The 11,767-nt window shown below is 30.6% G+C and overlaps 3 protein-coding genes across 3 annotated transcripts; 2 read left to right on the forward strand and 1 right to left on the reverse strand.

Moving 5' to 3' along the window:
• Positions 1–5: 5 nt before the first annotated feature.
• On the forward strand, positions 6–1,244 carry LOTGIDRAFT_174052 (hypothetical protein; the record flags this gene model as incomplete). Its single annotated transcript, XM_009052380.1, has 3 exons — positions 6–92; positions 492–635; positions 1,095–1,244. 3 exons carry the CDS (start codon positions 6–8, stop codon positions 1,242–1,244), a joined length of 381 nt encoding a protein of 126 aa, XP_009050628.1.
• An 885-nt stretch (positions 1,245–2,129) lies between these two features.
• LOTGIDRAFT_174053 (hypothetical protein) lies at positions 2,130–6,637 on the reverse strand (the record flags this gene model as incomplete). Its single annotated transcript, XM_009052381.1, has 12 exons — positions 2,130–2,225; positions 2,603–2,680; positions 2,990–3,093; positions 3,279–3,431; positions 3,866–3,945; positions 4,079–4,243; positions 4,355–4,433; positions 4,770–4,892; positions 5,146–5,221; positions 5,615–5,721; positions 6,231–6,351; positions 6,596–6,637. 12 exons carry the CDS (start codon positions 6,635–6,637, stop codon positions 2,130–2,132), a joined length of 1,224 nt encoding a protein of 407 aa, XP_009050629.1.
• A 972-nt stretch (positions 6,638–7,609) lies between these two features.
• On the forward strand, positions 7,610–8,897 carry LOTGIDRAFT_142409 (hypothetical protein; the record flags this gene model as incomplete). The annotated part of the gene is made up of 3 exons (XM_009052382.1): positions 7,610–7,714; positions 7,882–8,073; positions 8,376–8,897. 3 exons carry the CDS (start codon positions 7,610–7,612, stop codon positions 8,895–8,897), a joined length of 819 nt encoding a protein of 272 aa, XP_009050630.1.
• Positions 8,898–11,767: the final 2,870 nt, after the last annotated feature.

Below are 11,767 nucleotides of genomic sequence, written 5' to 3' on the forward strand. Positions count from 1 at the left end.
TATCAATGAACCCTACATGGCATGCTCACTCTATAGAAATAGCACCTGATGGAGATGTGTCCTTGACCNCACAACAAGTTAAAGGCTTTAAGGTAAGAAACTTGATAAAACTTTAATTGATTACACCCATACATGTGTACAGGTCAGGAAAAAAAATCTTGAGAATTTTGCCTTGAAAAATCAGGAGATTGGGTGAGAAGTCAGGAGATTTTTCCAAAGTGCGTAAATTCTTGATTTGAAACTCTAATTTGCACCGATTTGCACCGACCTTTTAAAGACTTATTGTCTTGCACCATATTAAGATATATGTCAGCAGTGTGCGATGAGGGCTATTTTGTGAGAATAGTGGCATTAATTCATTTGTGACTTGACATATCTTCATTGAGCATTTGTAGAACACAAATTTGTTCAAGATTTAGAAATTACAATGGAGCAATTAAGAGTCTGTGATAACTCTTCACATTCCCTTAATTTATAATTATTTAATACAGGTTCCACCTTGTAAAAGTTGTGGAGGTATTTTAAAACCAGAAATTGTATTTTTTGGTGCCAATGTGGCTAGACCAACAGTTCATTTTGTATATGAAAGAGTAGATGAATGTGATGCAGTATTAGTGGCAGGATCTTCCTTACAAGTGAGTTGCTCCAAATTTACCTAAAGTCACAATGAACAATTTAGTTTTATAATTTTGATGGCTATATGCCTGTAAATAGTAGGGTGGTGTTTGGATGTCTGAAAAAATTTATGTGCAAAAATTTAACGGTTCCTTGACTGTATTATGGTACTTGTTGAGGCAACATCTTTGTAAAAATACTTGAATATTTTGTTGTTGCTGTCTGAATAATTTTTCTTTTAAGACTGCAAGTTGCGTCATAATCTGAGAATTCTACATGGAAATTTTGTTAAAAATAGTTGTTTGGTTATTCTAAACAGCAATTTTTTAAATTTGAAAAAATAAATAGGATATGAGAGGGCCTACAAGATTATGTAAGGAAGCTCCGTTTGACAGAATTTTATTGCCAGGAGACTTACACAATCATAATTATTCATTGCCAAGAAGGATTCTTTTTAAACAATTTCATTCTCCTTTCAGGTATATTCAGGGTATAGGTTTGTGAGTAGAGCTCATGATCAGAAGAAACCTGTAGCAATAGTTAATATTGGACAAACAAGAGCTGATAAACTTTCTACTATCAAAATTAATTCTAAATGTGGTGATGTTTTACCTTTTATAAATATATGATAGTAAAATTTAGTCCTTTTTTTTTTATTTTGTTTTTTTTTTATGAATAATCCACAGAATACCTTTTCTAATGAGTAACGGAATATTAAAGATGTTCAATTAAACACAAATTAGTTTTCCTACAATTCACTTAATGCACTCAGTTTGGTTGATATCAATTTTCCAGACCTTTAATATCATTCTGCCAAATAAATAAATTTCCACCGATTAAATTGCGAGCCAATCAAAAATCAGATTTTCATCCTGAAAGTTGATTGTGATAATTCTTCTCAAAATGAGAATAGGTAAAAAAAACAAAACTGCATACATGATAAAGTGACTAAAGTTCAGATTTATTTAAAATATAATTTCTCATCTCAGTTAAAACTTTTCAAAATTTTCATTAACATAACAAAAATAAGATCTTTATACATTTACTGAAATATATTGTATTGCTGTTAGAAACCTTCTGTTTACAGAGATATTACTATACAATACATCCAATACATGTCCTAGAGTTACCCACTAGTAATACACAATGCTTTATTGAACAAATCACTCAATTGGTTGAGTATTCCAGACAACCATAGATTGTTGTACATGTATATAAAAAACTTAAAGCTCAATAATTCATTTTGTTAAAATAGCTGTTTTATATTATGACCAGTAATAAACAGTATAAAATCAAATTCTAAAATGAAAACTAACAATTTACACAACAAGTAAAGCAAAACAAATTGTTAAAAATACAAAAATTCAAAACAAAACATTGGTTTATATAAAAAAAAAATGAACAGTTAAAAAAAATAAATCATGCACACAATTACTCACAATTTGTTTTGGTAAAAATTATTGAAAGACAATCTTAATATTTATATCCTACACATCACAGTATTATGGAAGTTTTTAGCATTTCTTCCAAATACACAGTAAATTTGTATCAGTTCCGTAAACTATATATTCTTTATCTGAACTCACAGAAACACAATTAATCACTATTTTCTGGAATGAAAAAAAAGTTTAATATTAAGTTTTTGGTTCAAACCAGCCAATGGATTACTGTAGATCTTTATAATTCATGTGAATTCAATATTTGTTGGGTTTATTTGCATCCTCACTAAATAAACAAAAGTACTTTGGAACATATGTGTTTCTAGGGACAAATCCGAAGTCCATTAAATCAAGTAGTACTTGTACATATGTACAGTTTTTATTGAATTGTCAATTTGTTAATGGATTATTTTTTTTTTCACTTTTCAAATTTTACTGTGAACACAATAAAGAGTATGTATAATGTTAATCATTATAACTGCATTAAAAGTTACTCTTGAGTATTCATCATATTTGGTAAAGAAAGCACAAAAGGTTATCAAAGTTACCTGATTTTCAAGTTCTGGGACAGCATCATCATCTATTTGAGACTTACTGTCAATATTTAATTCTGGCCATTCTAATACCTACAATAAAACATAAACATATTTCTCTTAGCAATGGGGTAAAATTTCATTTATCAAGCAAACATATCCTTTTCTGCTTAATAACTGTTAAGGAGCCTTATACCTTTAAAATAGATTATGGGTGAGGAAAATTCTAGCTAGACTCATTCAAGCTCATCAGCTTTGTGTTCAGTCTGCTTTCAGTTACCTATTGATGTGACACAACTCGTTCAGTAAAATATATGTAAATATTTCTGGACATTTTCTGTGTTCTTCATATCATCTGGGAAAAGCAATAAACCAAGCAATGTCAAAGTTGACAAATATTACCTGTGAAGGTGTAAAAATATGTTTAACAGGTCTTGTGTCTTTTAACTGTTTTAGTAAATTATATAAATATAACTGTCCTTCATCATCACCCACACATAACATACCTATAACATACATAATCATACCTTAAATATACATAATCATACCTTAAATATACATAATCATACCTTAAATATACATAATCATACCTTAAATATACATAATCATACCTTAAATAAGCAAAAATAGAACATAGCTTAAATATACATAATCATACCTTAATTCTCATTGAACAAAACTGTATATTTACCTTGAGAATAACCAAAGTTAAGATAATCAACTTGTGTTGAGGTATACTCTAATTCTAGTAAGGGCTGGATTTGTTTTGATTTAACTTTCTTGGTAATGATACTATCTTTGATATTCCACACCTTAATAGTACCTGTCCCCACTTCTTTACTAGCTATAATATATAAATCATAGCACTGTATAATTACATTCAAATTCTGGTAATAACTATCTGATTAGAATGCAGATCTTGTTGTATCCTATGCCTTGTTCAGTCAAATTTTGACCCAATAGCATTTGAATTTTAAATTTCAAAACACTGTTAAAAGTTAGATGACAATAAAAGTCAATGATGGAACATTTTTAAATGGCAAAAAAGTCACATTATGGATGGCACATGGAGTCATCCATAGAAAAAACATGAAATGTGCAAAGCACATCAAGTATGCATAACAGGCATGTATTTGTATAGAGATTTTCTATACTAACACTGTCTTGAGGTTAGATCTCATGCTCAGGTCACATATTTTTGGTACAGTATGACCAAATAAGATCCAATATTCTGATAACTGAACATCTAATAATATAGAAACATAATAACAATCTTACCCACTAAATCATGAGTTAACATAACTAGACCATCTATAGTTTGTTTTTCATTAGATTGTACAAATATATAATCTGGCTCACTGAAATATCAAATCAACACTTTCATGTATTTTTTCTTTCTTAACAATTGAATTTTTTTCCAACTATAATTTGTACATATTATGTTTGCTTAACATAACCAACAATTCAAAAAAAACCTCATGAAATATTTACCTTATTACTCTATTTCTTTTCTGTGTTTTCTGTAATTTTGTGGCATCAAATTTCCAGCCTATACACCCATTTTCACAAGCAGCTACTAACACATTTAAAGTTGGACTGTACACTAAATTAATAGCATCAGAATTAATGTTTGGTACAGCTAGTCTTAATAGTGGACTGAAATAAACAAAAACAAAGACGGGTATACATATATTTGTATAAATAACATTTTATTATAATTTTAAGAGCTATATGCAAATAATATTTCACATTTTGAAAACAACCAACCGTGTATCTGCTTTAGTTTTCCATGTTAAATCTGGTAAACCTATATCCCATAACACAATCCATCCATCTCTAGAACTACCTGGTGAAAATAATCATAAAAGATTAAGGCATGAAAAGGGGGTATAAGGACATTGCTAGTTATTCACAGAGCTTACATGACATTTGCTTTTGATGTAAAATCGACATATAGACATCTGCTTAGCAAAGGGGCATAATATTCTAATATTACAACTCCACCAATTCATTCAAAATGATTCTTTTCACTTGCCTTGTATGCTGTATTCAGCTGTCTGCTTTTATAAATAGCTTTCAAAAAATGTTCCCATCTGTTTTACCTTTTGACATGACAAGATTTATTTAGTAAAAAATAAAGTGCTACACTATCAGGTTTTCAATGATCAGTATGAACACTTACTGTAAAGATAGTTAGGTATAGTTGGATGAAATAATAATGAACTGATATATTTTTTATGATATGATAGAGATGAATACATGACTAGTTGAGTTGGGTATAATAACTTGATACAACATCCTTCACCTAAAACAAACATAATACATTGATCCTGTAATCTAAACAAAAATACAAGCTCTGAAAACAACAATGGTTATAGATAAATGGATATTTGTCATTTGATAGAGTTCATTAATACACAGATGTACAGTATTCATACAATTAAATACAAAATATTAGTAAAAGTGGAGACATTCTAAGTTTCGAGACCGCTAAGGAACATTGCTTTCACATTCAAATTGATGCTCAAAGATGTAATATACAAATGAAATTATATTACCTGCTACAGCTAGAATATTACATTTAGTAGTTTTGCCTTGAATTGGTAACGTACTCCAAGCCAAAGTATAGAATGACTGAAAATGACACAAGTAAAAAGAACATCAAATACAAAAGATCTTCAATGCGGCGATTTCTTCTTTGAAAATTTATACTATGAAATCTTACCATTGTAAATAATTGTCTCTATGCAAGTCAAAGCTGGTTCAGGTCGATATCAGATTCGGCAGATACAAACCAACTGCCTATCTCAAAATGCAAAGTTTACTTCTCTACTAAATAGAACATGAGCACCTGATGGCAACTGTTTATTTTTCAGTAATTGGTGCTCTCAGGTTATCTTAATCCAGCGTCGACCAGCGATCAGATTCTCTCAGTTTCAGATACTATCAATTTCCAGGAGACATTGAAAATTTGTTTGCTTTAGAATTCAGACCTGAAATGTTTGCTAGTTAAATATCAAATCCTACCTCATTACTATCTGTATCATTATATCTCTTCATCACCTTACCAGTTTGACAATCTATGAAGTTGACTACTTTTGATCCACATGTGGCTAATATATAAGTTGTTTCTCCTACAATATACATAATCAATCATCTACCAATTTTATATCAAAATAATATTTTTCCATTAATAAAATTACAAATACCAATTAATAATCATATTTTCATTGCAAAAATTAACAAGGCTGTAGGGTAATGTAGACAAATGCCTCACTTTTGAAACTTTTACCTGACCAAACTTTAGAAATGTCCTTTTTTCCAATTATGTATTTTCAGTCCAACAAGACTCTTTGGCTCTTTTTAAGTTTGATTAAAAAAGAAATCTGGATTAGGCATTAGCATTAAATTGTTTCCAAACTTTATTAGATAAATACTTAACTTCACTAATAAATTTGACACTTTGCAATGTATAGAGCCAACAAAAGTAATTAGCTTCACTCTGACCATGAGCATAAGCATTGCACTACACTATTTTGAATATATATGCTTCTAAAGAAATATAAAGTTTTGCATGTTTTCAGATGGATATTTTGGACATTTAAAGAAAGATGTTGTAGTTTGATTTCTATACTCTTCTTACCCTTACTCTGTAAACTTGGTTCGAATGCTGATTTCCATACTTTTGAATTATCATCATTTGGATCATTGTCTTTAGAATGACATCTTAAAAATGCTGTTGGTTCATAATCAGGTGAAGGAGGCTAAAAGACAAAAATGAATATTATTTACAAGTAACTGGCATTAAATTACTACAAATATTATGCTGTTATCACTTGTTTGAGTAAAGCAGCAAAAAAATAATTTATAAGTTTGAAGATAATGTGCTAAATTTGATCTATTAACCCATATAAGCTTATCGATATATCAGATTGTATCCTTTAAATTTTGATACCTATCATGATTTTATTGCCATTTCCCAATCTCAGCACTAATAGTCTCACTTACCAATTTCTCTTTTTCTTCAACTTTTCTCTTTGTTTGTGTCATAGTTTTTTTATATCACAATTTAGTTACCTGTGTTAAAAAGAAGTTTTAGTATAAAATCAATTTCAATTTGATTTTTGTTTTTTTTTTTTATTTAAACTACTGGGTATTTAAAGTTATTTTAGTAACTGACAGATATAAGAATGTACAGGTAGCATGTCCTGATTGATAGTTAGGATAAAGATAAACAAAGCAAAAGCTTACTGATGATGCCAATTATTTCCAAATCATAAAAGTTTCAAAATATAAAAATGTGAGGGGCCATACAAAAACCCTGTACAGAACTCTAAGTTTGTGCTCCACAGTTGCCAGTGCCACTTTCTTTGGTCAGTAGTTTGGACAGCAAAGTATTATGCATTAAATGGTTAATAATAGTTTTAAATACCATAAATGCGTGATTTGGCTGCGCCATCGTCCTACCTACGGTGGTGAAAAAACACACTTGACTTGAATGAATAAACAAAGAGTAGAGTCAGTCAAGAGAAAGAGAAGCATTGCTTTTAAAATTTATGGCCTTCATCATTTACTATCGTACTTTAAACGTCAACGTAAGCAATGACAAAGTAACTTATTGATCAATAATTTCCTACTAAGAATGTAGTGCTATTTTTGCTACTTTTTAATATATTTACAGCAACGAAATCGAAAATTTACCTGGTTCCCGCAAAATTAGCACAGTTGCGAAAATTTTATACCCAAAACTATTATAAAACGAAATATTGCTTTTAAATTTGTGTTTCTATTCGACAATGATATATACTCACTCAAACATAATTCCTACAAAAAGTGGTATGTTGCATTTTCCGTTTAATATCCAATTTGATTTTAAAGTGATATTCTAGATGAAATGATAATGTGATAATTATTTCGAACTTGAAAATATCTTTAACCTATTTTAACTTACCGGAAACACGTGGTTTTGTTTACAAACATTGCGATTTTTGCATAAATATTCGAAATAAAATGTCTTTTATTATGAACTCTAATAAATCCTGTGGTTGTAAAGGAATTCGGAGTTGTCTCCTTTGTGAAGACAACAAAGACAAAATTGAAAATGTGTCGGAAAAGAAAGAAAAAGTGGTGAGTAGCTGTCTAACACTTACAGTAGTTACAGGCAATGGTTCAAGGGAGATATCCACTGATATGACATGTTATTTTCAGAACACAGTTAATTTTTTTTTTTTATTGAAACACAGACTGAAATTTGTTATTTGACATTTTGCATTGCATATTTGGTTTTCTTTCAGACATTGAAATACTGTGATCTTTGTAAGAAAGCATGGGCTTGGGGCTTTCATCCCAATCATACTGGGGATTCCAGAGATTTTGAAGGAATTTACTTGCATGAGGAATTTATTGATGAGATTCTGGAAGCTGAATTGATCGATGAAATAGATAAAACTGTATACTCAGATTCTCAATCTGGTAGAAGGAAACAGGTTTGTTATACATTATGTCATTTCCTTTGGCATAGACTTGGAGCCAAAAATATCTGAATATATGGCCAAAAAACCATCATCTGTCTGATGTTTTGAATGAAATTCAATAAAAATGTCTTCACTGTTTTTCAAAACATTGAATTCAGTATAGTTTTTGTCCAGAATTTGTCAGTGTTCCCAATTTTGTCACTGCTTCTTTCTAACTGCATTATTTTCATGCTTTGTTGAAATGACTGAATTTCAATTAATATTTGAATGTTCTATTATTGTTCATGACTCATAAATATTTTACATCTCTTCAGGATTATGGACCCAAAGTGAACTTTAAAAAGCAAAAAGTCAAATATGAAGTGTTTACAGGACTACCAAAATACAGTGAAGTTTTGTATACGACATTAACAGCTCTTCCAATATTAAAAGACTTTATACCTGTGGAACTATGCAATTTAGAATATATTCCTGAAAGAGGGTCTGCAATAGATCCTCACTATGATGACTTTTGGTTATGGGGAGAACGATTAGTTACTATTAATTTAATATCAGAAACTGTATTGTATTTTATAAATGATCAAGATTCAAACATAGAAGTACAAGTGACATTACCACCAAGATCTTTAGTTGTGGTCTTTGGTGAGGCAAGGCACAAGTGGAAGCATGGAATACATAGAGATGATATTCAGAATCGTCGTATAGCAATGACTTTCAGAGAACTATCACAGGAATTTGAAAAAGATGGAAAGAGCAGCGAAATAGGAGAAAAATTAAAAGACATTGCTTTAACTTTTAATGGAACTGCCGTTGGAACTATTCCTAAGAGTTCTTGAACTATGTAATTTTGTAATAAATTATTGTTATCATTAAAAATATTATTCATTTTTGTATTGTCAACCATTTTGTTTGTAAACGACATTTTGAAGCCTTAAATCCTGGTAGGTAAATGATAGGAGTCAAAATAAAGGATTCCTACTAAACCATTTGAAGCTGTTATATGTTTTGGAAATAACGACTTCCTCAACTGTAACACATGTGAAATTGTAAGTGTGGCATCAAACAATGTATTCAACATGAAAGCTCCTTAAACGACATATTAACATATGGTGTGCTGCGATAAAAAGATAAAAATTCTCCCATATTTTCAATTTTTTATATGTAAAAGTAAACGGAAAATGGAAATGCGTCTGAAATGCTCACACCATTGATTTTGCAGATTGTATACCCTGACCTAATCTTATTGAAATTAGATTACAATGTCGTTCTTTTTTCAAAAAAAGGAATAAAAATGCTTTTGGCACACTCGTCAGTTTGCGTATTAAAGCTGAAAGTATGTAACTTTCACAGTAGGCGGTATGTCGAAATTGTAATCTCGTCGGTAAAATTACAGATGATACACAAAGACTATATTTTTATGCATGGGTCAACAAGTTACGGATAAAGTGTGTTATGCTATGAATTAACCATTTTTCTACCTGACAATATAAATGTGCATCTGTTACGTTAGGTAAGACAATCATCAGTCTAATAACCCCACAAACACTCCACAATTACGTTGATCATTAAAATTAATTCAATTATTGAGAGATCGTGAAATCATTTGGTATTAAAATAATAATTAGATTGTCTTGATATTAATAATGTAGCCCCTTTCTGATTGAAATTCTATCACAACTTCATTTCATAAGCGTTTGTTGATTGATTTCGGATTGAGTTTTGGATCAGATACGTCCAAGAAGCCCACTTGAAGTTTTTGTGATCCCGAATTTGCTTCTTGATTTCGAGAGACTATCTGTGCCAAGTATTTTTGAGAACTGATAGTCATTTGTGTTTATTTGTGATATTAAATTTTTCAAGAGTGTTTCATCAAATCCATCGAAAATGTTTACTTCGACAGCTAAAATGAGCGGAGGACCAAGCTTTAAATCTGCAGCACATATAGTAACTTTGAAGCTGAGAGATGTAAGTAAAAATTTTAAAAAATTGTTTCTGTAAACAATCCTTACAAGCAAAACGCTCCTAGAAACCCCTAATCTCGTCCAAAATATGACAAAATTGGAAGAAATAATGGTATTATAGTGGACTCCTCAGTACAATCGGATGTTTGTAATACACTTGATTTCAGGGATGATAGTGGTGCGTTTTTGTGTAGCCTATCAATTTGGTACATTGTACTGAATAAAATGTATCGAGGCAATACCTGAAAGCAACAGAACCTTTTCCGGCAAATAAAGCTGAAATACAGCTCTATGTACCACTCTTCAGAATGGAAATTCTATTTCTGGTTCGTGAGTAATCTAAGGAAAATGTTAGGGCGTAAGTGAAGGAAGTATAAATTTTCAGACAATCTAAAACGCATGTATTATCGACTGAATTAACATTATATAAAAACTTTTTTCTGAAACCTATACCTTATATAACATCAGCTGGTAAAGTCAATATTTAGATAGAAGTAGAGAGGTGGGAAGAAGGGACAGGGGTAAAAAGATAGGAGGTAGAGGTAGGTAGGATAGACGACATATTATGAGAGATTGAGACAGGGAAACTGGAGAAGAGAAGTAGATAAAATGTGGGATAAAGAAGAGACTTAAATGGGATGGGACAGAATGTGAGGGAAAGGGAAAAAAGAAAAGGTATCAAACTATATAGTGGAAGAGATACAAAATAGAGTAAATTAAAAAATTGGGAGCATTTGGTAAATATATCTTAAGAGATAGCACATTATATGGGGGGTTGGGGTGCTAAATGCACTTGAGAGAAGCAGAGTGGTACTTCTGGTACTTGTCAATGGATCTTATATTGATTGGATCTCATTGTACATGCAATGCTTCGAATTATTGTACCAATATTTATTAGTGGTTACCTTCTACAATCTGTTTAACTAATTAGATGTTAATGTATTTTCACGGCTAAGATTGAATTTCAAAAATTGTCAAAAGTAGCCTCAGTGGTCAGATAAAATTACACAGAATTCCCTCCCTTCAAGTATAAAATGTATATGTCGCATATCATTAAAATTCTGCATCAAGCAAAATGTTCCGGTTGTAGACTCCAGATCGATCTCGCCAATGGTATAATCATAATATACAAATAATCATATTGTAAGATAAGATATATTGAATGTATAGTTCTTCGAGGTTTACCACCGAGCATGGCAATATTATACGATTTAATTTGATTTGGTTCATACATCTTACTGAAATTTTGGCAAATCATAACAATATCGGACCAGAGAAGGGTTGTTTTGACTCGCAAATTGCGAATACCGCTTAAACCCTGCATAAATGCCTCTGAGAAATGAACAGAGAATACTAAAAGAGAGGACTAAAAATCAACGAATACTATTAATTTTTGTGTATAAACATTAGCCTGTAAAGGTTCAGATTACGGTAATTTGGTAAATAATTTAGAGAAAGGTATTCACCAAGGCTGCCTATTATTAGCTGTTTTGTCTTCAACAGTTACCAATGAGATGGTATCTAATATTTAATAGTACAAGTTTTTTTTAAACAATCCAAGGATTTTCACACAAAATTTGAGCATTCGAAACTATTTTCGTTTTTGACAATACAGTTCCGACGCTTTAAGCCATCGCAATGCATTACATTAACATTCTTATTTTATAAGTATTTATACTTATTATACAACAATGTATAGTATGAATATTTTGGCTATCCGACAATAGTTTTTTAGATAACAATTT

Source organism: Lottia gigantea, assembly GCF_000327385.1.
Source record: "Lottia gigantea unplaced genomic scaffold LOTGIsca_180, whole genome shotgun sequence".
NCBI lineage: Eukaryota > Metazoa > Mollusca > Gastropoda > Lottiidae > Lottia > Lottia gigantea.